Raw genomic sequence first — 26,704 nt, forward strand, 5'->3', positions numbered from 1 at the left:
GAACTAAAAGCAGGATCTGATGAGATGTTTGCACACTGATGTTCACAGCAGCCAAAAGGTGGAAGCAACCTAAGTGTCCATCAGTGGATGACGGATGAACCAAATGGGGTCTAAACATACAACAAAATATTATTCAGCCTTACAAAGGAAGGCAATTCTGACATGTGCTGCCACATGGATGAACCCTGAAGACATTACACGGAGTGAAACAAGCCAGTCACAAAAAAGACAAAAACTGTGTGATTCCACTCGCATGAGCTACCTAGAGTCAAGGTCATAGAGATAAAAAGTAGAGCGGTGTTGCCAGAAGCTGTGGGGAGAGAGGTTCAGTTTGGGGAGACGAAAGCTGTTCTGGAGATGGTGGTGCCGATGACTGCACAGTGACGTGAATGCATGTAATGCCGATGAATCGTATGCTTAGAAATGGCTAGAGTATTAAGTTGTATGTTATGTATCGCCTGCCACAGTAAACCAAACCAAAACAAATGCTTGTCTGGCCCTCGTGGGGGTTACAGCCTCTGGGGAAACAAACCACCATGAAGCACAGGCAGTAACAGCTGTGGCAATGACTACACAGGACGGCACCTGCCCGACCCTGGAGGGTCAGGAACGACACAAGGACACTCGGGGGCTACGCATAGGTCCCTCTCTCAGTCCTCAGCTCTCCTGCTTGGCGTCTGTAGCATCTGAAGCTGCGGAGCTTCCCCTCTTCACTGGAGACTGCCTTTCACTCCCTCAGGTACCATCTCCTGGTTGACCCCTCAGCCCTCTGACTGCTCCTCGGTTCTGCTGCCTGGCTCATCCTCCTCTGCCTCCTTGACGCCCAATCACAGCCTCCCTCAACTGTTGCTGCCACATGCCTGTCATCTCCAGCTCAGCTAAGGAACAGCTTCCCACGGGCCTCCAGGCTTCACAGACCACTCCCAGCAGTTCTCTGCACAGCGACTTTTGCAAAATATAACGTAGATCATATCTTCCTTACTTCAAAGCTTCCCCGAGGGACTCTTCTTTTTTCTAACATCATTATTGAAACACAATCCACATAAGATCCGCCCTTTTAAAGAGTACAACTGGCTGTTTTCTAGTATATTCACAGAGCTGTGCAAAATCCCCATCTAATTTCAGGACATTTCATCACCCCAGAAGGAAAGTAACCCCACACCCTTAGTGGTCACTTCCCATTCCTCCCTCTCTCCAGCCCCCAGCAGATACTAACCCACTTTCTATTTTTCTGGATTTGCCTATTCTGGACATGTTCATACAAATGGAATCATGCCAGGTTGCTTTCATGCAGCATAACTTTTTCTTAAGGTTCATCCACACTGCAGCATTGGCATGCGTCAGGACTTCATTTCTTTTTATTCCCCAATCAATGGAAATTTGTGAGGGTTTTTTCCAGTTTTGTTAGCTGCTTCATTTATTTGGTCTGTGCAATGGCGCCGCTTGGGCCCACTGCCCAACACTCGCTGGGGCGCCACCAGCCACAGAACTCTGACCTTGACGCTGCAGGGAGCCCAGGGCTCAGCCCTCCAGCGAACCTGCACACTCCACACGTAATCTTGGTCTATACAGCAAGTTAACTCTGGCCAGAGATGACACTGAATTTGGGTCTCTGGCTCCTGTGAATAATGCTGTTATAAATATCTGTGCAGGACTTTTCTGTAGAAGCCTGCTTTATGTCTCGAGTACACACCCAGGAGCAACATGGCTGGGTCCCGTGGTAACTCTTTGGTTAACACTCTGAGATCGTGCCAGATGTTCTCCTGCAGGAATTAAGGCGTGGGCCTTAAGCACACGTGGAATGATCCGTCTTAGGGAGGGAAGGAGAGAAACCTGCTCTGCGCCTGAAGAACAGACGCGAGAGGGGGTATATGTAGCTATGAATTCATTGGATTCTATATAGTGTAAGATTTAACAGGAAAGCTTTCACTACAATGGCTGGAATAAGGCACACATTTTATCACGGTTTAATTGTACTTCCAGTGGAAAGGCACACAGACAAAAAAGGACTTAAACACAGAGGTCACACTCACTTGGGTAGACCTGCGAGTCTGCCGAGCTTGTCTGGAGCGCGCTTTCCGTAACGACTCTGCTTCCTCGTCCCGTACAGGAGTCAGATACGACCTGCGGGGAAGAAGGGTCACAGCAGAGGTAAGGCCCTGGGGGCAGCAGGTGCGTCTGCACACCGAGGGGGTTTCTGTGAGCCAAGGTGAAGTGAGGCCGACTCAACCCGACAGCCTATCGGTGAACATTACATACGCCAAGACATCATCTGTAAACGTACCAGTGTTCGTGCAGAATCACACCACCTGTAACTGTAAGATGAGAACTTTCTTTCCTCTTTCTCATCCTTAGACTTTTTATTTCGTTTCCTGCCTTCGCGCTCTGGCTAGCACTGATGACAGTCGTTTCCCTGCTTCGCTCCTGCCTTCAGAGAGACAGCTTCTGGCCAAGACCCTGCACTCTCTGCTCCTCAGGTGAAGGCAACTCCTTCCCCGCCCATGGGAGTGCACTAGGAGGGTCTTGCTGTTATTTGTTTCTTCGTTTAATCATTAGTGTGTGAACTTTATCATAGGCTTTTCTTCCCTGTATACTGAGATTATCATTTCCTTCTTTCTTCTGTTAATATGCAGAATTACACTGAACAAGTTTTGAATAATAAAACCACCCTAAATGCTTGGGATAAGCTCAACTTAATCATGATGTATCACCATTTATAGAGACTTACTTTTTATATAGATTCAGTATTATTTACTTTAGGATTCCTCCATCCGTGTTCATGCAAGAAACTGGCCTGTAATTTTCCCTTATAACAACCCAGCTAGTCTTGAAATTAAAGTTATGAAAGTTGGGAAGTGTTTTCTCCTTGTCTATTTTCTTTGAGAATCTGTGTAAGACTGGGGTCATTTCCTCCTTAAATAATTGGAAGGGTTCACCAATAGTCATCTGGGTTTAGAGTGTTCTTTATGGGAAGGTTTTAAATAAGGGTTGCAATTTCTTTAATAGAATTAGGCCTATTCAGATGTTCTGTTTTGGTAATATTTGTTTTTCAAGGAATCTTATCTATATTTTCATATTCAGTACCACAAAACGGTTCATAATATCCTAATAATACTTTTTAATTGTCACTGTAATACAAGCATATCTCAGAGATACTGCAAGGTCAGTTCCAGACCACCACAATAAAGTGAATCTTGCAATAAAGTCAGTCATGTGAAACTTTTGGTTGTCCAGTACATATAAAAATTATGTTTACGCTATACTGTAGTTAAGTATGCAATAGCATATCTTAAAAAAACAAGGTACATACTTTAATTTAAAAATATTGCTAAAAATGCTAGCCATCATCTGAGCCTTCAGCAAGCTGTAATCTTTTTGCTGGTGGAGGGTCTTGCCTTGATGTTGCTGGCGACTCGCTGGTCAGGATGGTGGTTGCTGAGGGCTGGGGTGGCCGTGGCGATGTCTTCAAAGAAGACAGCAGTGACGTTTGCCTCACTGACTGACTCTTCCCTTCATGAATGATTTCTCTGTAGCCTGTGATGCTGCCTGATACCATTTTACCCACAGTAGAACTTCTTTCAAGACTGGAGTCAATCCTCTCAAATCCTGCCCCTGCTTTATCAACTAAGTTATGTAATATTCTAAATCCTCTGTTGTCATCTTAATAACCTTCACAGTATCTTCACCAGGAGTAGAGTCCATTGCAAAAAAACACTTTCTTTTTTTCTTTAAATTTTATTTTTTTAATTGGAGTATAGCTGATTTACAACGTGTGTTAGTTTCAAGTGTATAGCAAGGTGATTCAGTTACACATATACATATATCTATCCTTTTTCAGATTCTTTTCCCTTATAGGTTATTACAAAATATTGAGTAGAGTTCCCTGTGCTACACAGTAGTCCTTATTGTTTATCTGTTTTATGTGTAGCAGTGTGTACATGTTGATCCCAAACTCCTAATTTACTCCTACCCTTCCCCTTCGGTAACCATAAGTTTGTTTTCTATGTCTGTGAGTCTATTTCTGTTTTGTATATAAGTTCATTTGTATCTTTTATTTATTTATTTTTTTAAGATTCCACATACAAGTGATATCACGTGGTATTTGTCTTTGTCTAGCTTACTTCACCTAGTATGATAACCTCTAGGTCCACCCACGTTGCTGCGAATGGCATTATTTCATTCTTTTTTTATGGCTGAGTGATATTCCATTGTATACGTGTACCACATCTTCTTTATCCAGTCATCTGTGGATAGACATTTAGGCTGTTTCTATGTCTTCACTACTGTAACTAGTGCTATGAATAAGAAACCACTTTCTTTGGTCACCCATAAGAAGCAACTCGTCATCCTTCAAGTTGTATCATGAGATTGCAGCAATTCTGTCACATCTTTAGGCCCCCATTTCTAATACTATTTCTCTTGCTTTCTCCACCAAATCTGCAGTTACCTCCTCCACTGGAGTCTTGAACCCCTCGAGGTCACCCATGAGGGTTGGAATCTACTTTTTCCAAACTCCTGTTAAGGTGGATATTCTGATCTCTTCCCATGAATCACAAATGTTCTTAATGGCGTCTAGAATGGTGATTCCTTTCCAGAGGGTTTTCAATTGACTTTGCCTAGATCCATCAGAGGAGTCACCAATCTATGGCACCTATAGCCTGATGAAACGTATTTCTTTTTTCATAAATTTATTTATTTATTTTTGGCTGCACTGGGTCTTCGTTGCTGCGCGCGGGCTTTCTCCAGTTGCGGCGAGCGGGGGCTACTCTTCGCTGCGGTGCGCGGGCTTCTCATTGCAGTGGCTTCTCTTTGTTGCAGAGCACGGGCTCTAGGCACGCAGGCTTCAGTAGTTGTGGCAAAAGGGCTCAGTAGTTGTGTCTTGCAGGCTCTAGAGCACAGGCTCAGTAGTTGTGGCACGCAGGCTTAGTTGCTCCGCGGCATGTGGGATCTTCCCGGACCAGGGATCCAACCCGTGTCGCCTGCATTGGCAGGTGGATTCTTACCCACTGCACCACCAGGGAAGTCCCCAAAATGTATTTCTTAAACAATAAGGCTTGACAGTTACTCCTTGACCCACAGGCTGCAGGATGGATGTTGTGTTTGCAGCATGAAAGCCACATGAGTCTCATTGCCCATCTCCATCAGAGCTCTTGGCTGAACCCAGGTGCACTGTTAATGAGCAGTCATATTTTGAATCTCTTTTTTTCCGAGTAAGTCACAACAGTGGGCTTAAAATATTCAGTAAACCATGTTGTAAACAGATGTGCTGTCATCCAGGCTTTGTTGTCCATTTACAGAGCACAGGCAGAGCAGATGTAGCATAATTCTTAAGGGCCCTAGGATTTTCGGAATGGTAAATGAGCATTGGCTTCAACTGAAAGTCACCAGCTGCACTAGCCCCTGACAGGAGAGTCAGCCTGTCCTCTGAAGCCAGGCACTGACGTCCCCTCTCTAACTATGGAAGTCCTGGATGGCATCTTCTTCCAATAGAAGGCTGTTTAACCTACATTGAAAATCTGTTGTTTAGTGCAGCCACTTTCAGGAATTATCTTAGCTGGATCTCCTGGATAACTGGCTGCAGCTTCTACATCAGCACCTGCTGCTTCACCTTGCACTTTTATGTTATTGAGAATGCATCTTTCCTTAAACCTCATGAATCAACCTCTGCTAAGCTTCAAGTTTTTCTTCGGCAGCTTCCCCACCGCTTTCAGCCTTCATGGAACTGAAGAGAGTTAGGGCCTTGCTCTGGATGAGGCTTTGTTGTTTCTGGTTTGATCTTCTATCCAGACCACTCAGACTTTCTCCATATCAGCGATAAGGCTGTTTCGCTTTCTTATCATTTGCGTGTTCACCGAAGTAGCGCTTTTAATTCCCTTCAAGAACTCTTCCTTTGTGTTTCCAGCTTGGCTGTTTGGTGCAAGAGGCCCAGCTTTAGGCCTATCTTGGCTTTCCACATGCCTTCCTCACTAAGGGTAATAATTTCTAGTTTTTGATTTAAAGTGAGAGATGTGCAACTCTTCCTTTCACTTGAATACTTAGAGACCCTTGTAGAGTTATTAAGTGGTACTTTCTTCAACGTTAGTCGCAATGTGGAATCTGAAATGATGTTAACAGAATTTTCATATTCTGTTATGCCGAAATCCAGTGGTCTATCTCGTACTTCGGATGGAATGTCTTACCCAGGCGTGTCTTTGGTAAAATCTCCCAAATGGTGACACATTTCATTATGCAATAGTAACTTTAAAAATCACATTCTTCAACATACGGTTTAAGCTCCTTAACATCAGTCTTGGCAATGATTTTTTGGATTTGACACCAAAACCAAAAATGAACAAGTGGGACTTCATCAAGCTTTTTGCTTCTGCACAGCAAAGAAAATCAGCAACAAAACAATAAGGCAACCTACTGAATGGGAGAAAATATTTGCAAGTCACATATCTGATAAGGGGTTCATAGCCAAACTAGATAAAGAACTCATACAACTCAAAAGAAAACAAACCACCTGATTAAAAAAGGGACAGAGGATCTGAACAGACTTTTTCCAAAGAAGGTACAACACAGATGGTCAACAGGCACATGAAAAGATGCTCAACATCACTCATCATCAGGGAAATGCAAATCAAACCGCAGTGAGATGTCACCTCACACCTGTCAGAATGGCTATTAGGTAAGCAATGACAAGTGCTGGTGAGGGTGTGGAGAAAAGGGAGCCCTCATGCACTGCTGGTGGGAATGTAAACTGGTGCAGCCACTCTGGAGAACAGTATGAAGGTTCCTCGAAAAACTAAAAATAGAGCTACCATATGAAGTTCCACTTCTGGGTGTTTATCTGAAGGAAACCAAATCACAATCTCCATCTGTGCTAAATCTGCAGCCCAATGTTCACAGCAGGACTACTCACCATGGCCAAGATACGGAAACAACCGAAGTGTCTACTGACAGATGAACGGATAAAGAAAATGTGGCGTATATATGTGTGTGTGTATACACACACACGTGCGCGCACATGTACATACATAATGGAATATTATTCAGTCATAAAAAGAGGAAATCTTGCCATTTGCAACAACATGGATGGGCCTTGAGGGCATTATGCTAAGAGAAACAGAGAAAGACAAATACTGTACGATCTCATTTGTATGTGGAATCCAAAAAACTGAATTCATAGGTACAGAGAACAGACTGGTGGTTGCCAGAGGTGGGGGGGTGGGCGAAGTGGGTGGAGGTGGCCAAAAGGTACAAACTTCCAGTTATAAGATAAATAAGTCCTGGGAATGTATGCACAGCAAGGTGACTACAGTTAACAACACTAATGTACTCAAAAGCTGCCCAGAGAGCAGATCTTAAAAGTGCTCGTCACAAGGAAAATACGTGTGGTGATAGATGTTAACTAAATTTATTGTGGTAATCATTTTGTAGTATGCTTACCAAATCATTATGTTGTATACTAAAAAAGATTGTTTTATTTCAATTATATCAATAAAAAATAATAAAAGTTAAAAAAAAACCCCACATTTTCTAATATTATCTTTGGTCTCAGAACAGTCTTTCCACATTGGGAAGCAGTCAACATATCACCCACAGTGACAGGTACAAGTTTTCCAAAGTTCTAATTTCTGCTTTAAATGTTACAATTGGCAACCAACACTCAGGATGACAGGTTCGCTTTGTTCACTTTCAAGACACTGTCGGCCACACGCCCACGTCTGAATAACCAGTCTGAGCAGCCACTTTTCAGGAAGAAGTGGTGCTCAGGAGAAGCAGCCCGCCCTCATTTCTCCTTCTCGAACTACAGGTACACTTCTATTACAACTCGCTGGCCACCCTCCAATTATTTACTACACTTTTCCTGTACTTTCTATTCTCCTCTCTCTCTGGGTTTCATTCTGGGTGTTTTCCACTGTCCAATCTAATTAGTTCACAAATCCTCTCTTCAGCTGCTTTACTACAATTGAATTTCTTAATTATTTTATTTTTCAGTTCTAGCATTTCCATCTTTCCAAAGAGAGGGCAGTTCTCTATTGAAATTCCCTATCTTGTCTTCTATTTTCTTGAACATATTAACTGTAATTTACTATGATTATTTTAAAGTCCACATCTGATAATAATCGATATCTGGGTCTGTTCCTAGTGTCTGTATTTTCTCTTAGTCTTTTGTAAATCAGTCTTATTAGGCAGTCTGTCTGGTAATTTTTGAATTAATGCCAGAATTTTTAATGAAAAAATGTAGTAATAATTTGCAGCTCTGGAAGATGTTGTCATCCTCCAGAGAGGATATTCTTTTCTCCGGCTTAGTTAGGCTAAGAAACTGGTTCTCAAACTTTCATTGCATCAGAATCACTTGGAAGGCTTGTGAAATACAAATCTCATGAGGTTCTCCCCTCATAAGTCCTGATTTAGCAGGTGTGGAGGGGGTCTGGGAATCTGCATTTCTGATTAGTTCTCAGGTGATGCTGCTGATGTGGAGACCACACTGTGAAAACCATGGGGTAAGGCAAAGCCCCTTCACCCACTTTGAGCCTGAGCCACCTGGAAGCTGGGCTTCAGTCTTTACAGAGCTGGCCATGTCTGGTAAGCCCCTTCTGCTGGAAGGCAGCCCTTTGATCGTCCCAGGGGAAGTCTGGGGTGTCCACTTGGGCCCGTTTCTGAACTCTAATTTCTGTTCCCTAAGCACTGAGAGATGGCTGGGAACCTCGCCCAGCTTCTCAGCCTTGTAGCCACGGCCTCACTGGTCAGCCAGCACCTTGGGGGACAAGCACAGCCGGGTGCTGGGCTCGCCTCCCATGCTTTCCTTCTCTCTGGGATCTGGGTCCCTCAAGTCCTCACTTCCTTACCGTCTCTCCAATGCCTTCAAAGACTTTGTTTTCTTATGTTTATCCAGCTTTTCTGCTTATTCTCAGTGGGAGAGTCTGTCTATCACAAGATATGCCATAGCCTGAAACAGAAGTGCCCAACCAGGCTGTATGTTAAGAGATTTTTTTCCTCCACATGGATTAGTAAACTGGAATTGCCATACGTGTCTCAATCCACTGTGAGTTCGGAATGTGTGCCTCTTTCCTTAATAGATTCCTCTTCTCTGGGTGAAGTGGAAAAACCTGAGTCCCCAAACTTGCAAAGCTGTGGACCAGCCTTGGAGTCGGTGAGCACACCGAGGACGAACCCCTCAGGAAATGCTGCCTGGGTTACCAGCCGGCATCCTCACCCACCACCTCCACCTGCAAACACACAGAGCACCCCACTGCACCACTTCTTGGCTGCTGTCTCTTCTCTGCGTCCCCGACAGACGCCACAGTGACGCCGCAAGTCTCTGACCGGCTTATCGCACTGCCTGCTCCGGCAAGTTTTACGGAATGAGAGAGACGGAGCTGATAAAAACAGGTCTGCGGGTGAAATCGAGGGCCTTTTGCCTCACTTGGAGTCCTAAATATTTGAAATCATACATGCTTCTCCCGGAAAAAATTGGAAAACAGATCAACACGTGAAAATAAAAATAAGCTGAATTCCACCACATGAAGATAAGCCCATTTTTATTCTACTACACGTATGCCTAGATTTTTATCTATGTATGTATGTTCTATACCTATATATAGTATATTATTGTCTATTTTTAATGAAGATTATGTATATTACTTTGTAACCTGTGTCAATATATGAAACTTTTACTAAGTTGTAAGAAAAAAAATCTATAAAAACAAAACCCAGAAAACCCCAGTACTTGAGTTTTAAATGTTTTTGAGGAGGGAAGGAACATTTTCATTCACTTTCGTCTACCCAGGTATGGATTCCAAATTCACAGAAGTGATGCACCTTAACATACGGTTTCCTGGGGGACACACTGCGTCTTCAGTAGAGCCTGAGCCCTTGTACCTTCTAAACCCAGACAGGGGAGAAAACTGTAGTCCTGGAGCCAAACCTGGCTGCCACATTCTGTAAATCAAGTTTTACCAACGACAGCAGCAGAGTTTAATATTTGCTATGGAGGCAAAATGGCCTACAAAACCTAAAATGTATGTTACCTGGCCGTTTACAGACAAAACTTGGCAACGCCCGTGCCAGACCCACCCACACCCAGCACAGCACCTGGGCCTCGTGAATCTGCGCACCACGTGGCTCTTCACTGCCCTGAAAAGACGATGGTCTCGGCCCACAAGGTCCTGCAACGGAAGCACAGTGGCTTCACAGCTATCCCTGCTCTGGCCTCCAGATAAAACTAGGCTAACATCCGCAATGCAGTGACAGAGGAACGGATTCCAATGCTGAAGTCTTCTAATCACCACGCCTGTCTACTCTGTTTCCTAGAGGGCAGGAAGCGTTTTTCTTTGTATTTGCTATGACTCTGAGGTTACATGATCAGTGGAATTCAAACACTTAGCAGGGAATTTAAGCATGACTAGACAAAAATAATTTGTTCTCTGCCTCTCAAGTTCACAGTGCTCCTCTACATACTACACAGCCGCTAATTTTATCTTAAGAAGCTGTGCAAAATGCCTAGAGCAAATCATCAATGAACATCAAGAAAACCATCATCATCATAATAAAAGACCCAGACTATCTTCTGACAAGTACAGTGTGGAGATAAAGTACCCTGACATGGGAATCAGACCACCTAGGTTTGAACCCTGGCTCCTCAACTTCCTTGCTAGATGACCCCAGATAAAACATTTAAGCACTCTAAACCCAAGTGTCTTGTGCAGCAAAGGTATTAACAGCTGCAACAGGATTATGAGCAGAAATCAGCAGGGCTGCTGTGAGGACCAGGCGCAAGTGTTCAGGACGGCCTGGCTGTTACTCTCGCATCACCACCACTCCTGCTGCATTGTTTCCATCCCCACGTTAATAGCTCCGCGTGGTGATTTGGGAAAGAAAGAAAGGTGCTATAATATCCATCCCAACTAGTCCAATAAACAGTTCCCCTTAATTATTTTCCCAGAAATGGATAATTCATTGGGAAGCAGTCTTAATGCCCATGAAAATATTCTCCATGCAGGTTTGAAGGGCTAAGTAAAATAAAGCTACTTTAACTAGAAGAATGAAAGGAAAATAACCAAGAAGATTTCCAGGGAGAGTACAAAGCTGTTTTCCCCAGAATGATGAGAGGATAATCTCTCATCCAGAACCCACTAACAGGAAACTGGTTTTTGGAATAGCTTTAGAGAGTCCTACATTTAAAATCTGTGAAGACGGAATGGTACTTAAGGGTTAACTTCAAACGGGGCAGGAACCAAGTTGAGTGTATGTCTTTATAGCACTCGGGATGCTGCGGTCATTAATTACAGAATGTCTACTGGTCCTCTACCAGGGCCTGTCATTCCTCGGACTACATCCTGTGTATGAGGTGGCACAGGCACAGGTACATTTCAGGGAGGTGAGAAGGAACTTCCTGAAGATCAACCTGGAAGCACGCAGGGACAGCTACAGGGCAGGGGGATGAGCCAGAGAAGAACAGAGCACGGACCTGCGGCTAAAGATTTTGTGAGTTTGAGGAGTCACATGATCTAATTTCAAGACTTCAGGCAGAGAGGTAAAATCATTCCCATTTTACAGAAGAGCCGACTGAGGCCCAAGGAAACACTAAAGTACCCACCCAAGGTCACAGCGCTGTCAGGTGAGACCTAAAGGGAGTAGGACTGGTCGCCTGGCTCCAGCACAGCTTTTCTGACATCACACCACACGAAAACGGGCTCTTCACCTAGCGCCACGGCACCCCAGCTGTGTGGATTCGTGCAGCAAGACATTTCTTTTTCCAAATCTACCAATACCAGGAGGGGAGTATTGTCTTATGTTAGGCTTCTCTTAGTGTCCCCTGATGTTTTCCAAAGTCTGCCATCATCAACACCCTATCTTGGAAAAGGATGCTTTCATATCTCCAGAGGTTGCCATTCACGTGCAGTACGGCCATCCCGGACAAGCTGGACGGGACAGGTGACAAGAGGGACCAAATTCTCCTGCAGAGGACGCAGCCCACACGGCGGCCAGGCGTTAGTGCAGGTTTACCTCGCCGTTTCTAACTAGGAATGGGTGTTCCTGGGTTCTAGTGTCAGCTTAGCCATTAACTAACAAGAAAGGCTCTTTCTTGCCTTTTAGGGTCAGAGGGAAGGGAGTGCTTTGGTTTATTTGTTTACACCCTTGTTCTAAAGAGGACCTGGGAACTAAAGGAAATGCATACCTGCAGCAATACTTTAAACAGATGAAGAAATGTACGGGAAAGGAAAAGAATGGCCAGATACGGCTGCCGGAAGTCAGGCGCCGATGTACCTGTGGTGTCGGGAAGCTCCGCAGGGAGGCCCGAGTGATGCAGGGGCGGCAGAGCAGCAACGGCAGCTCAGGAGGGTCCTGGGAGGAGAAGAGGAGGAAGCCCAGGAAGCCCCAGGCGCCTGCCTGCCGAGGCGGAAGGGCTGGAAGAGCGCAGAGCAGGGGTGGCGGGGAAGAACGGAGGGGCAGGGAAGACTGGAACCAGAGGTCGTGGAAGACACAGGCTCCAGAAGGCAATGGCCCACGACCAAGGGCACGGAGGGTCCGCGGTGCAGGCGCCGGACAGGCGAGGGGGCAGGGCTCCGATTCGGCAGGCTGGAGAGGGGGCGGGAGGTGGGGGACAGAGTGGGGTCAGAGCCCTCCCTCGAGAGCGACAGGGAGAAGGTGGCGGGACAGGCACGTGGGCGGGTGCACCCCTGTCCCCGTCCCCGGTGAGCTCTTGTTGCTCCGTCTGGGAAACACTGTGCGCCCCGGCTCTGGGATTCTTCCCAAGGGAAACTCCCTGCACTCAGCACAGAATGCTGGACCAGCCTGATGGCCGACAGGACGATGCCTCAGTTGGTTTCCAAAAGCCCGGATTCCCCATTCGGATTCCAGAGAGGACGGAAAGCGTTCAATTTACTCTGTTTTCAGAAGTGGTTTCTCCCAAGACAGATACCCACTTCCTTCAAAGAACAGAACATCAAGAGAGCCTAACCCCTGTGCCCACAGTGCCAGTGGACGGCATCCCACGGCCCAGGGGAGACCGGCTCCTCGGACACGGACCGGTGGGGTCAGAACACGTGGGCTGTGAAGTCCCAAAGACCCGGTTTTGAATCCTGGCTTTGCCACTTACTGGCTCTGATTGTGGGCAGGGCCCGTCATCTGAGCCTTTTCTTATATGTATTAAAGAAAATAATATCATTCGTCTCACAAAGCTATGAGGATTAAATGCATCTAGGGAGTTCTGGCGTACGGTAACCACTCAGAACACTAATTCTCTAACCCACTCTAAACGTTTCGCATGTTTGGGGCCACCTGAGATGCCGCCACAGCCCCCCCGTCTCACAGGACCCGCCTTCTCCTCCAAGAGCGCAGTACGCCACCTACACAGTCTGCCCTCGAGGGTCTACCCCCCACGCGGCCTCATGGTTTCCAAGGCGTGTACCTGGCGTCCTCAGTCTCGAGGGCACAAGGTAGGCAGGCCTCTCTCGTGTCGTACCTGCAGTTCTTGCACAGCGCTGAATGCGCGAACAGCAGGACAGCCCCCTCCTAACTCCACACGGACCGATTCAGAAGTTAAAAGGCAACCTCGACGCATAAGCTGTGCACTCAGCTGGAGAGCAAACCAGGGCTCTTGCCTCGCAGCCCGGGGGGCTGTCACCTGTGCCTGCTGCTCTCACGTGAAGGAACCTCCACCTGCCAGGACACACCTTCTCTGCCTACATTAGAACACCTGAAGTGGAATGGGGCTGGTGTGCTTACCGGCACACGGAGCCAGACACAGAACGGGGTCTTGGGGAGCCAGCCTTCTGCGAAGTGCATCAACAGACGTGCCTCTGCTGCCCCCCTCTGGACAGCAGGATCACTACACAGCGGCTTGCTCATCCCCACCCGTTTACCCGACACCTTGCTGAGCAAGTGGGCTCTGTGGTATGAAGAAAACCCAGCAGAAAGAGCACCTCCCGGAGCTCCCGATGCAGGGGTGTCAGCTGGACCAGCCCTAAGGACAGGGCCACAGAAGAACACCGGCAAGAGAACCCTGGCTTCAGCCTGGGGCTGGGGGAACAGGAAGCCGGCAGGGGGGTGAACCTCAGGAGCTCCTACGGTACGAGCAGAACTCTGCTCAGCAGAGAAGGTGGCAGAAGGCTGTCCCAGAAAGAAGGGTCAGCGTGGACATCAAACACCTTCAGGGAACACAAAGTGGCACGATCGCCAAAGGCACACAACACAGGAAGGAGAGGAGGAGCAGGGAGAGGAGAGTCCAGCTCTGGCGGCTGGGCAGCGGTCCAGCAGGCAGTCTCCCCGTGGGGCTGCGATGACGGCCAGCAGCAGGGGCTCCTAAACGCCTGACTCAGCCCCATTTTGAACTGTCTACAATCTGGTCCTCTGAGCAACCAAGATCAATGAGGAAACTTCTTACATGTATGGGAAAACATTTATTACCATTAAGATTCAACCTGATTGGGACTTCCCTGGTGGCTCAGTGGTTAAGAATCCGCCTGCCAAGGCAGGGGACATGGGTTCGAACCCTGGTCTGGGAAGATCCCACATGCCGTGGACCAACTAAGCCCGTGCGCCAAAACTCCTGAGCCTGAGCTCTAGAGCCCTCGAGCCACAACTACTGAGCACCCGTTCCACAACTACTGAGCCCGCGCGCCTAGCACCCGTGCTCCGCAGTGAGAAGCCCACGCACCGCGAAGAAGAGTAGCCCCTGCTCGCCACAACTAGAGAAAGCCCCTGCACAGCAACGAAGACCCAATGCAGCCAAAAATAATAATAAAATTAAAAATAAAGTATGAAAAAAATGAAATAGAAAAAGATTCAATCTGACTGTACAGTTTGTAGTAAGCAAAGTGCTTTTACCCAGACCTCAATGAGTTAGTCTCTTCATTTTATCATTTCCTGTTCAAAGGCCAACTCAAGGAGCGATCTATGCCTTCACATACCTAAACCAGCTTCTCTCTGTAATTGCCCTAAATATCTGACATTTTTTCCATCTTATTTACTTAAAATATATACTATGTAATACTTAAGCTATAAAGGATATAAACACTACAACCACCACCTGTGTACTACTATCCAACTTAAGTATAACATTACTGATACCAGTTTCCCCTTAAAAAGAGATGCATGGGGGCTTCTCTGGTGGTGCAGTGGTTGAGAGTCCGCCTGCCGATGCAGGGGACACGGGTTCGTGCCCCGGACCGGGAAGATCCCACATGCCGCCGAGCGGCTGGGCCCGTGAGCCACGGCCGCTGAGCCTGCGCATCCGGAGCCTGTGCTCCGCAACGGGAGAGGCCACAACAGTGAGAGGCCCACGTACGGCAAAAAAAAAAAAAGAGATGCATGTTTCTACTTCCTGAAATTCTTAACCGTCCTCTGCCACTCTAATCTCTTGGATGGGATCCTTAAGTCAGCGCACATGTTTAAATCAATTAGGAATAGGAAGAAAAACCAGAATAGTTCCCAACTGGTTATTCCAAACACTGCATCTTATTCTTACCATCCCCCACCCCAACCATAGCACCCAAATGGTGTGCACTACCAGCCAGCTTCCCAAAGAACCACCAGAGAGATGAGGGTGGAGGGCAGAAAGGCGCTCTCGGCCATCAGAGCTGCCAAGCAGACACTCACCTGCGGCTCCTGCCCCTCCAGGCCCAGTGCTCACTGGTGCCCAGCTCGGCACACCAGTCGGCCCGCAAACCCAGAACACAAAGATCAACTTCCTGCGCCTCCCATTTCCATAAAACCGGGAACGGCAAGGACTCCACTGCCAGATCAAACCATCACAGGTGAGAGGTCAAGCACCTCACACACATCAGCCACACACCCATGCAGCAGCTTTCGCAGAAGCCCAATTTGTTGAAAAAGTGCCCACTCCTCCGGCTGTCCTTCCCTAGTAAACACTAGAGCTCGTTTCGTGAGGTGGTCACAAGCGACCATCTTCTTCCAACATGGGAAAATCACCTGGTATGGGGGGGGCTTGAGTGAGGACACAAAATTTTGGTCCCTCCCACATGTCACCAACACTCACAGCTCTGAAAAAAGAACCACTTTATCAAAAGGAGATTAACTGTAAACACATGGCTGATAAGAGCTTTGAGCAGCAGGTGTCCGGTGACTTCTGGCTGTACTCTGAAGTGGCTGGGAGCTGGGGCAGAGCTGCCAGAGGCTCTGTGGCTTCCTGGCTGCCTTTGGAATGCGTGTGTCCTGTGGCCGGGGTGGGGGGGGGGGCGGGGGGCTTTTTTTTTTTTTTTTTTTTTTTGCGGTATGCGGGCCTCTCACTGTTGTGGCCTCTCCCGTCGCGAAGCACAGGCTCCGGACGCGCAGGCTCAGTGGCCATGGCTCACGGGCCCAGCCGCTCCGCGGCATGTGGGATCTTCCCAGACCGGGGCACGAACCCGTGTTCCCTGCCTTGGCAGGCGGAGTCTCAACCACTGCGCCACCAGGGAAGCCCCGGGGCGGGGGAGGGGGCATTTTTAAGCCGCCACTCCTGAACTGTTAGGTGGTGTGCTGAGGAACTGTGTGACAAACGCCACTGTCTCTGGAAATGAAGAGGGTTCATGTCTCAGTAGCTGTGTTTAGCAACAGAAATACAAAAAAAGATAATAAGCCTTCTAAATTCCAGGCCCTTCCATCTTACTGTAGTAACTCTCAGCAGGCACCAACCAGGTCTTCTTTTCCAGAACCGCTGAGTGGGGCGAAATGGTCCGGGTGTTATTTTTAAACAGCTTTACTGAGATATAGTTCACATCCCCATTTAAGTGTACCGTTCAGTGGCTTTCAGTATATTCACAGTTATGCAATTATCACCATAATCAATTTTAAAACATTTTGATCACCCCAAAAAGAGATCCCACATGCAGTATAGTCACTTCGCACCTGGTGTTTTTAAATACAGACCAACAGCATCTTTCCCGCTGGCTAACCAGTGCCATCAGATCTGGCCCGTCATCAACTTCAGGCGCACCAGCACTTTACCCCTGAGAAAGGGAAGCGGTGCCAATCAGGTGTCAATCACACATGCTCTTTTGTCACCATTTAAAAGTTACTTAATTTAATAGTTATTGAAAGGGATCTTTCAGACTTATTTAGACATATTTAGTACCAGCAATGCACATAACCCAGTAGAAGTAACGTGAGCACTGATGACCAAATTCACACACGTGTGGGGATGACAACTGGCAATGATGAGATGTCCCGACGGCGGAGCTTGTGAGACGTGAAAAAAGCGGCCCCCAGAATCAACAACACCCAACGCTGCACGACATGGCATGTGCTCGGTGACAGAACAGCAAAAACTGTCTTCCTAACTATAGCAAGAAAGGAGTCAAGCAAGCGTAATCTTTAACAGCTAATGAGCTAACATAATACTAATCATACAAGCAACCCAGAAACCCCCAGCATGGCAATACTTAAGAGAATGTACCGACTGCTACATAACATTTCACTCTCTTCCCGTTCCTAGTTAGGAAGAGAGAGAACTATTTATACCAGCAGAGAAAAGCCTGGTAAGTTCAGCACTGCTGCGGTCTCTTAGGGGAAGAAAACACTCGTTTCAGAACAAGAACTGAGAGAGGCTGGAGGAGCTTGGGAACCTCTTCTCTAGAACACCTCCTTGAATTGACAACTGCCTGACTTTAGCTTGGAGACAGGGAGATGAGTCAAACAACTTTAAAAAACCATGACTCAGTGTTTAATTACTTGGTTTAAATTTCTGACATTCCAAAGATGATGCCAAATTAATCTGCTGACAGCTTCACTTAGTGGAATAACTACCCAGCTTATAAAGACCCCAAAGGATTCAAGAAGGTCGACACATGTGGTATATATGACTCGGCCGTAAAGAGACCAAACAAAGCAAGTCGCATGTGAGCTATTTGGGAAAGACAAATAACTTTAGCTTCTTGTAGAGAAAAACTGTTTTGGCCATTTCTACGAGAAAAGAAAGGGCACCAATAAAAAAGAAGGTGTAAAATTCAGGGCTGGGGCGAGAGGATCAAAGGCGGGAGCCCGCAGACTCCAATATTAGCCCCGGGAGTTGTTGACACTGTTGACACTGTTGCTAAGGAAAACCTGGGGCTTTCGGAATGAAGGCAGCCACCACGCCCTGCGACAGCTGCTGCCTGCCCTGACACCCTGTCGCCTTCTGCCAGTTGCATGCCATGTGCCCTCTCCACCCTGTCGTCCGCCAGCCCAGTCAACCCCTTCACAATCGGAGGACGCTGGTGGTTTCTACCGTCCTCAGGAGCAACCCCAAAATGGGATGCAGTGATCAGAGTGCCATGAAGGCGGAGGCTGCCGTGCTCCAGGCACTGATGGAGACGGACTGGCCCCTGGACCAAAACTTTTTAATCCAAAAGAAGAAATGGTTAGTGAGTTCAATGCGAAGGAAAAAGAGGCCTGAGTTATGGTCTCCACTGTGCCTGACTCAAGGTGTGATATCAGGCAAATCACTCCATGCTCTTAGGGCCTCGGCATTTCCATCTGCAAAACAGGGGCATAACGCCTCTTCCTTTCCATCAGGTAAAAGGAACACACTGGTCACAGGGGAGCTTTTCAGAAAAAAAAAAAACAAAGAAAAAGAAACAAAATTTTAAAAAGGAACTTTGTAAATCCAAGATTGTGCCCTTCTCAAAAGTAATGAACTTTCAGAGGTCCTGCCCTGAGCTTACGTAACAAAATCACACATTACCTAGAATCCTGCATAAATTATCCTGACTCGCTTGACTCCTGTGTCTACTCTTCAATGACTGTGGCCACCTTCACAGACTTACATCATAATAGAGACTGTTGTCCACAGGATTAATTTTTTTTCAAGCTCATCTGCCCCCCCACCCCCATTACAATGGCGATTCTTCATCACTCTGGAACTTTGGAAAATACAGGAAAAAAATAAAAATAAAATAAAAATTACCCATCATCCCTCAGAAAAGTCTAGTGTTCACCTTTCCGTGTTGATCACTCTTCCGTGTTGATCACGGTTTGGTATCATAATGACCCCTGTATCCAGCCCTGCCTCCTGATGCGTCTGTAATCATATGTGTAGTTCACAGGCTGAGTGAAGGGCCCCCCGCTCCCGGAGAGCCGCACCCCACCCCCGGACAGTGCTACACGCGCCCACTCCCCCCTCTTCGAACAAACCCGGCTCAGAAAAGGAAAGTCAGGTGCGCCGGTTCCATGGGAAGACCCACACCCCAATGCACGAGCTCTAGTTACCCCGCAAACAGGGATTCTTTCTGAGATGACTTTTCTGCTGGTCAGGGCTTTGCTATGGCCAGTTTCAAGACCCATTTGCCTGACGCTAATTGTTTCCAACGGGACCTGTCAACACAGGCTCCAGGCCTCCATTTCCCAGCAAGAGCCAAAATCCTTCCACAAGGAGCTGGTTACAGAGCAAGCTGCGGCTTCACGAGAAGAATTAGTACCCAGCATGCTCTTTCAGAAGGGAAATTTAGCTGTTTTCAAAACATGTGCTTGTTTTCTTTCAGCGTGTGTTTGTCTGAAGGAGAAACTGAATTAAACGGCTTTAATTCTGTAAAGGCTTAAATGACGTTTTATTCGATCAAGCCATTCCCCGGCTGAAAGCACTCCAGTCCACAGCTCTGAGAGCGGAAGTTCAAGTTTCTCAGCACAGCACAGACAGAAACTACACCATGTGGTTCCTGCTCACCTCTCTCTAGCGCCACAATTTCCAAAGTATTCCCAATGGAGTACCAGTCAGGTTTCTGTGAAAAAACAAAACTAATCGATGGACACAGAAATTTGGCAACTGTGCAAATTCTAACCAGCCCCACGCCCTGGAGAGGAGCGATCCCCAGGTTTTGGAGCAACCTGTGTTTACCTGTGTTTAAGCCGTCGTTTCACAAATCCGCTGGGCCACAGAACACTTTTTTTCTGCATCTAAATCTACTTCACACAAGACACCTGCGGAAACGCTGCACTGGCCTTGCCCTCCTCCCAGTGCCAGGCACAGTGAACTTGTCCCCGAATTTCTCAGGTCCCTCTAAAATACCACCCTCCTGTTACGACCAGCCTCTCAAAACTCAAGCCCAGGCACCTCCTCTGCAGCCCCTTCCCTGCCCCTCTACTCCAGACCCGCTCTGTTCCCACATCGGACACTGTGCTGCAGCTTCTGAGCTGCCTTCCACACGGACACGCTCTAGCTTTTCCCTGACCTTGGATCTGTAACGCCCCTGCACCGGGCACACGGCAGCCTCTCCCTAGACGGCTGTTAGACGCCTTACACACGCAGGTTCCCGTAGCAGCTCTCTACCAGATACCTCAGTGCGTCTGCAACATCTTCTGTCTCAACAGCTACTCCTGATGCACTTACCTCACTGCTCCTCTAGATGCTCGCTCTAGCTTTAGTACAGCTGGTCACTTCTAACTATTGTTACTGTGAAATCAAGTTCATATCTTATGGCAAGACAAGAACAATTCAAACATAAGCACATCTGCTCTGCCCTCTGGCCCCACTCTCCCCCTTACTGTGCAGGGCGTATCTGCATTTTACATCGACCAAACCTCCGTCGGCAGGAACACCTGCTCAGCCACGAAGAGCAGTGTTCTCCCAGCACCAACGAGACAGCGCCTTAGAGATAACCTTCCTTCTTGATGGGGCCACGATGACGCTCAGACGTGGCTTGTGTGACCTGTCAATAAGACGTCATTTCGCGTACAGCCTTGTGTCTCAAGAACTTATGCTACTGTGCCGTGACCTCTAACGGGAGGAACGGTTCTCGGAGCTCGCTGAGATGTTCTTCCGGGTTATAACCCTCAAATCTGGCTCAAATAAAATGCTCCGCTTCTTTCTGAGATCAACTGACTAATCTTTGTCGACATCACCGACTGAAGTCACGGTGTGAGGTTGCTGTCTGCCGCTCGTCTGCATCCTGAGCATCTAGACCCTGCCCGGGAGCTCTCCCTCATGGTGCCTCTCCCTCTCCAGTGTTCACAGTGTTCTGTGAGTTTGTCTCTGGTGGGGACTGCTGTACAGAAATCCCTTGGGCCCCAGGTTGAAGATGTGTTTATCTTCAAGGTATCTTTGAATTTGTTTGTGCCATGATGGCCCCCAAATTTTAAGAGTACAGACCTACTTCCTATGTTAAATTCTTGGCTTGGGATTTCCAAACTATATGGGTAGTAAAAATATCCCACAAAAGATTTTTCTGACAACAAAGACTACTGTATAACACAGGAAACTGTATTCAATATCTTGTAATAACCTATAATGGAGAAGAATCTCAGAAAGAATATATAAACATATTCTTTAAAAAATATAGGGCTTCCCTGGTGGCGCAGTGGTTGGGGGTCCACCTGCCGATGCAGGGGACACGGGTTCGTGCCCCGGTACGGGAAGATCCCACATGCTGCGGAGCGGCTGGGCCCGTGAGCCGTGGCCGCTGAGCCTGCGCGTCCGGAGCCTGTGCTCCACAACGGGAGAGGCCACAGCAGTGAGAGGCCCGCGTGCCGCGAAAAAACAAAAACAACAACAACAACAAAAATATATATATATATATACAGTCTTTTTTTTTTTTAGGTAAGAAGTGGATTGATTGACTGATTGGTTAATTTTGGGGTTGTGTTCGGTTTTTGTTGCTGCGCACGGGCTTTCTCTAGTTGCGGCGAGCGGGGCCTACTCTTCGTTGCGGCGCGCGGGCTTCTCATTGTGGTGGCTTCTCTTGTTGCGGAGCACGGGCTCTAGGCACGTGGGCTTCAGTAGCTTTGGCATGCAGGTTCAGTAGCTGTGGCTCACAGGTTCTAGAGCGCAGGCTCAGTCGTTGTGGCGCACGGGCTCAGCTGCTCCGTGGCACGTGGGATCTTCCCGGACCAGGGCTCAAACCCGTGTCCCCTGCATTGGCAGGCGGATTCTTAACCACCGTGCCACCAGGGAGGTCCCTATATATATTCTTAAGAAAAAAACCTGCCTGGACTCTTGACACATCTTTGGACCGTGGGCAAAGAACTGGGCAGCCCTTTGAGAATTCCAGCTCTACTCAGGTTCTTGGTGGTGGATCCAAGCCTAGCCAGGTCCACAGCCACGCGTCCTACATCCACCCACGGCGCTAAACCAGAGCCTCCAGGCTCCAGGCCTCATTCCACCCTGGGCCACTCAGACCATTCTGGCTTCTGGGGTCTCTTCATTTTTGTCAGCTGGGAGTTCTCGTTCATTCTTCTGAACTGAGCCACCCTTTTGTCTGTTTATAATAGGAACAGGGCCCTGTGGGCCTGTCTGCCGTGCTGCTGGGACCACCTCCTAAACAAACGTTGGGCACATTCACTCTTTTCCGTCTCCTCCAACGACTACCTCAGTGCCAGCTACTGGTCTTCTTCACGCTCGCTCCTCTGCAGGGGTGTCCTAACTGGTCATCTCACATCCATTCCTGTCCATTCTTCCCCTGTCCACTTCGTATGTACTACTGCAACCAGAGTTTAAAAGGCAGAATTTTTTAAAATGTAAGTCACATCAACTTTTTTTTTGTCTCAAATCTTCTACTGACAGATGACCCAGAAATTCTACTCCTAGGTACACACCCAAGAGAAATGAAAACATATGTTCACACAAAAACTTGTACATGAATGTTTATAATAACATTCTTCAAATAGCTGAAAGGTGGAGACAACCCAAATGTCCCCCACCCCATGAATGGCACACAAAATGCAGTATATCCACGTAACGAAACAGTATCCGGCCATGAAAAGAATAAAGTACTGATGCACGCCACAACACAGATGACTCTTGAAAACACGCTGCTGAGGGAAAGGAGCCAGTCACAGAAGACCACATACTGATTCCATTTGGATGAAATCTCCAGAGCACGCAACTTGACAGAAGCAGAAAGTAGAGGAGTGGTTGCTTAGGCCTCGGGGGCAGGGGGAGACGGGGTGGCGACAGCTGAAGGCTACGGGCTTTCTTTTTAAGGTGATGAAAATTGACTCTAAAATTGACTGTGGTGATGGCTGCGTTGAACTGGTGAATTACATGCTGTGTGAAGCACATCTCTGCAAAGCGGTTCAAAAAACTCTTCCGGTGGCTCACCATGGTTCTCGGCACATAAACCCACAACCTCCTCGCTGGGGGTGAGCTGCATCACGGAGCCCCGCCTGCGCCGCGGGCCTCGCCGCAGACGGCTCTGTCCCTCACTCGCTACACTCCAGCCACCATGTCTCCTTCCAGCGTCTCCGAAGGATCGAGCACCGTCCCCCGCCTTGGTGTCTCTGCGGTGGCTGTCTGCTCTGCCTGGGACGCCCGCCCCTCCCCCTCCCCTGGCTGTTATTTGCCCTGCAGTTCTCACTCGGGCATCACACCCCGAGGGGGACTTTCTCTGACCCCACCCCCCCACCCCGAGAAGGCGAGTCTACAGTAGGCGGATCTTCTGTAAAGCACCACGCACAGCATCTATCACAAGTGTAATCACCCTCGTTCCTCTTCACTAGCGTATACACTTCGCAGCGGCTCAGACCATTCTCATCAGCTCATGGCTGTGCGGTCTGGGCTTGTCACAGTACTTGGCAACAGCAGGTGCTCAGCAAATTCTGGAAGGAATAAACGCTGCTACAGATCAACTGACTGAGTCCAACAGCTCTTTATCTAATACGCTCCCAGCTATTTATCTTGTGCCAGCTATTTATTTTATTATCTAATAATTATTATTTATCTAACGAATATCTATACCTATTTTGTGCCATCCCTAAAGTGCACTCATCTTGATATACCACATTCATATTACAATTCATTACTATCTTGACCTAATTCTTTTATTCTTACATTTGCTGCTCCTTGAGGAAAGACATCCTAGTTCTATAAAACATGTGGCACACGGCTGGTACTCAATAAATATTTGTGGCTTGAGTAAAACTTCTAAAACAAAAATCACAATCTGTAACAGGTTATTGATCACAGGTTATAAAATTCCCAGAAGACAGCGATCGTTTCTCTAGATTTCTCTAAATAATGGTTCATGCAACTAAATATTTAATAATGCAGTTTGATAAAGAACCTGGTTTACGCATCCTTCCAGGGACCATGATCTTAATGATGAATTTAACTCATTTCACTTGTCTCAGCTCAGAAGGAGTTTTTAAAGGGAGTTTTTTCCCCAGCTAATGAAAGATTGCTTTCGCATTTAGTTTCTAGATGAAACTAACAGTATCTAAGTAACGTCTGAGCTATGAAATACATCGACATTAAATATTGAAGATTGATTTATTAAAACTTTCCTGGCTGTAAGCCTATTAAAAGATGACAACTGTTAGCTCTGCAATCTCTTAGCCCAGAAAATGGAATTTCTTCAAGTTGTACGTAAAGACATGAAAAAAGAAAGGGAGGAAAGGAAGAAAAACACTTTTTCAACTTAACATCTTCCTTCTGTTTCTTCGCAAGATGCAAGTCTTAGAGCTATCTTTATAATAAACGAACGTCTAAAAAGTTTAACTCATTGTACCTTGTAGCTGAAACGACACGCTGCCTTGTTACACATATAGACACTCGGAAATATACACCTCCTTCCTTTGGATATTCAAAATAAAATGAAGTCAAAGTGAAATCTAAATTTTGGTAAGATTTGACCTCTTTTTCTAGTCTTAAAAAAGGGGTAATTATGGCTTCAGTCTTTATGTAGATCTGAAACTCCCAAATGGAATGCATTCTATTTTTACCACTTCTTCTAGGGGAAGAAAATGGCCTGCTCTCCTTGGTCACACCTTCCATTGTCTCAGAAGGTTCTCTTAGCTCCTGCCTTAGATCTCTCTGAGGTCCGCTCACGGCTGCTCCCACCATCCCTCCAAGGAGCCTGCAGAACAGTTGGCCACCATCCCTCTACAGTATCATCATGTGCCATCCACTTCCTTTTCTGGTATTCGTCTCAGATTCATCAAAACTGCACATCCTAGCTCCGTTTCTCTGAGCCTTTTATCATATCACTGCTCTTCTCTGCTGCCAGCAGTCGTCGTGGACCACCAGAGCCAAACCAAAGACACTTCTCTCTGCTCAGCTGCTCCGTCACAAAAGGGGGAAACAGTGCCTGACAGCCATCTCTCTCGTAAGACAAACAGAAAGAAGAAATGCCCACAGATCCATAACAGAAGAAGTACCTACGTTAAATAATCAGAAAGAATTAAGATCTCCACCAAAAATCTCCCGGAGGCAAAAGAGAAAACCCACGCTGTAACATGAAGACTCGTTTTCACAGAAGTATGTGCGGCTGGGGAAAACACTTCACGCCCACCCCGCTACCTACTACCTCAAAGCAGAACCCCACAAGTGACATCAGTCGTAACACACCTCCTCCTCTCCCTGGCTTCCACAGAGGAGTCCGTTCCAGGAGTGGAGAGCAGAGCGGCAGCTGTAACCCCATTGGCAGTGCTAGGTGGGGGGCGATTCGTGATCACACAGAGCGGGGTGCCGCAAGAGACACCGTCTACTGTTCTCTCCGCTGCGGAGTCAGCCTGGGATTTGTAAGGAGGCCTGAAATCAAAAGGACACAAGCAGAAAGAGAACGGTCAGGCACGCACACAACGCAGTGGTAGAGACAGAGCTTCGAGGTGGGTTTACCCAGAGAATCTTCTCGCTCAGAATTTGTCTGGGGTTGGTCTGCTTTCTTAATTCTGAGCTCTTAAATCTTAGAACAGTGATTACGCTTTCCGTCTGATATCTTCTGCCCAAGCAGTTATGTTTTACGGAAAATATTTTTTACTTGAGATTAGAAAAAAATTGTTTTTTGATTAGCTATGGCACAAGGCAAGATAGTGACACATGCGAGAGAGCTCCGAATGAGTCCTGAGCACCATCTGGTCTCCACACACACACAACAGACACTGAAGTCACTTACGATCACGTCACTGCCCTTCAGTCCCGGGCAGTGAGTGCCTGTGGTGGCCTCACAGCGGACGGCCGTCCTCCTGGATCACCCAGATACACTCGACAGACACTCCGCAACCTCACCTAGCTTAGCAACTGCTCTCTTTCCACGGAACCAAATGCCTGATTGTCCGTATTCGTAACTGCAGACAGGAGAGACTGAAACCAAAACTAACAGGATTCTACACGCAACCTTAACTACAGACTTTCCAACAGCAAGCTGTACAATTACATTCATTTACATGAAAACAAGACCTTTGTTTCTTAACAAAGAGTTGAGATCAACCATTGGCTTTCCACCCAAAAAGCTATCATTTGTGATGTCACAGCTTGTTGCTGGGGTAACAGAGATCCAAAATTGATACTCACAAAGATGGAGAAAGAAATGGAAATAATGAATGCTAAAAATCTGGTTTTTTCACCTACTTAGAATTACCAGAATGCTTATAAGGAGCTATAAGCTCATTTTCAAATAATCACATTATTATAATAAGCTTGAAAGAATTAATCAGATCATAAAAACCTAAATATGGTACCTAGACGCCAGTATAAAATTAGAACAGTTTTGAAGTGGTATCTAAAAAATACAAGCCACTTCTCCAGAAGCAATTAATAGCTCAGAAAAAAGGTGAAATTTCACATTCATTTTTTTATTTAAAAAATGAAGGCAAATAATTCCTCAGACTTACAAGATGTATGAGCCTATAGGAAGCACTAATAAGATCAGCCAGGAACAAAGCTATAAAATCATTACACTTATCGAAACCTTACATGGAATTCCTTTTAGCTTAATAACATGCTTCGGTCTCTGCAATTTCTTATGCTGGAGAAATGCCAAGGATTTTATTTGTCAAATTACAGAATAGGATTCTTACTATTATTTTGAAG

At 46.9% G+C, this 26,704-nt stretch overlaps 1 protein-coding gene across 23 annotated transcripts in view; it reads right to left on the minus strand.

Annotated features, from left to right (window-relative positions):
* PPP1R12B (protein phosphatase 1 regulatory subunit 12B) overlaps positions 1 to 26,704 on the minus strand; it is a 209,199-nt gene that overhangs the window by 100,770 nt on the left and 81,725 nt on the right. For 20 of the 23 annotated variants that reach the window (XM_060125997.1, XM_060125971.1, XM_060125964.1 and 17 more), the window contains 2 exons: positions 25,241 to 25,423; positions 2,034 to 2,124 (listed from right to left, as the gene is read on the minus strand). In XM_060125997.1, coding sequence (XP_059981980.1) covers positions 2,034 to 2,124; positions 25,241 to 25,423 — 274 coding nt within the window. Of the gene's footprint in view, positions 1 to 2,033; positions 2,125 to 23,316; positions 23,494 to 25,240; positions 25,424 to 26,704 lie in introns of those variants that run through there. The other 3 variants (XM_060126059.1, XM_060126005.1, XM_060126069.1) reach the window with 3 other exon arrangements.

Source organism: Lagenorhynchus albirostris, chromosome 2, assembly GCF_949774975.1.
Source record: "Lagenorhynchus albirostris chromosome 2, mLagAlb1.1, whole genome shotgun sequence".
NCBI classification, from domain to species: Eukaryota; Metazoa; Chordata; class Mammalia; order Artiodactyla; family Delphinidae; genus Lagenorhynchus; species Lagenorhynchus albirostris.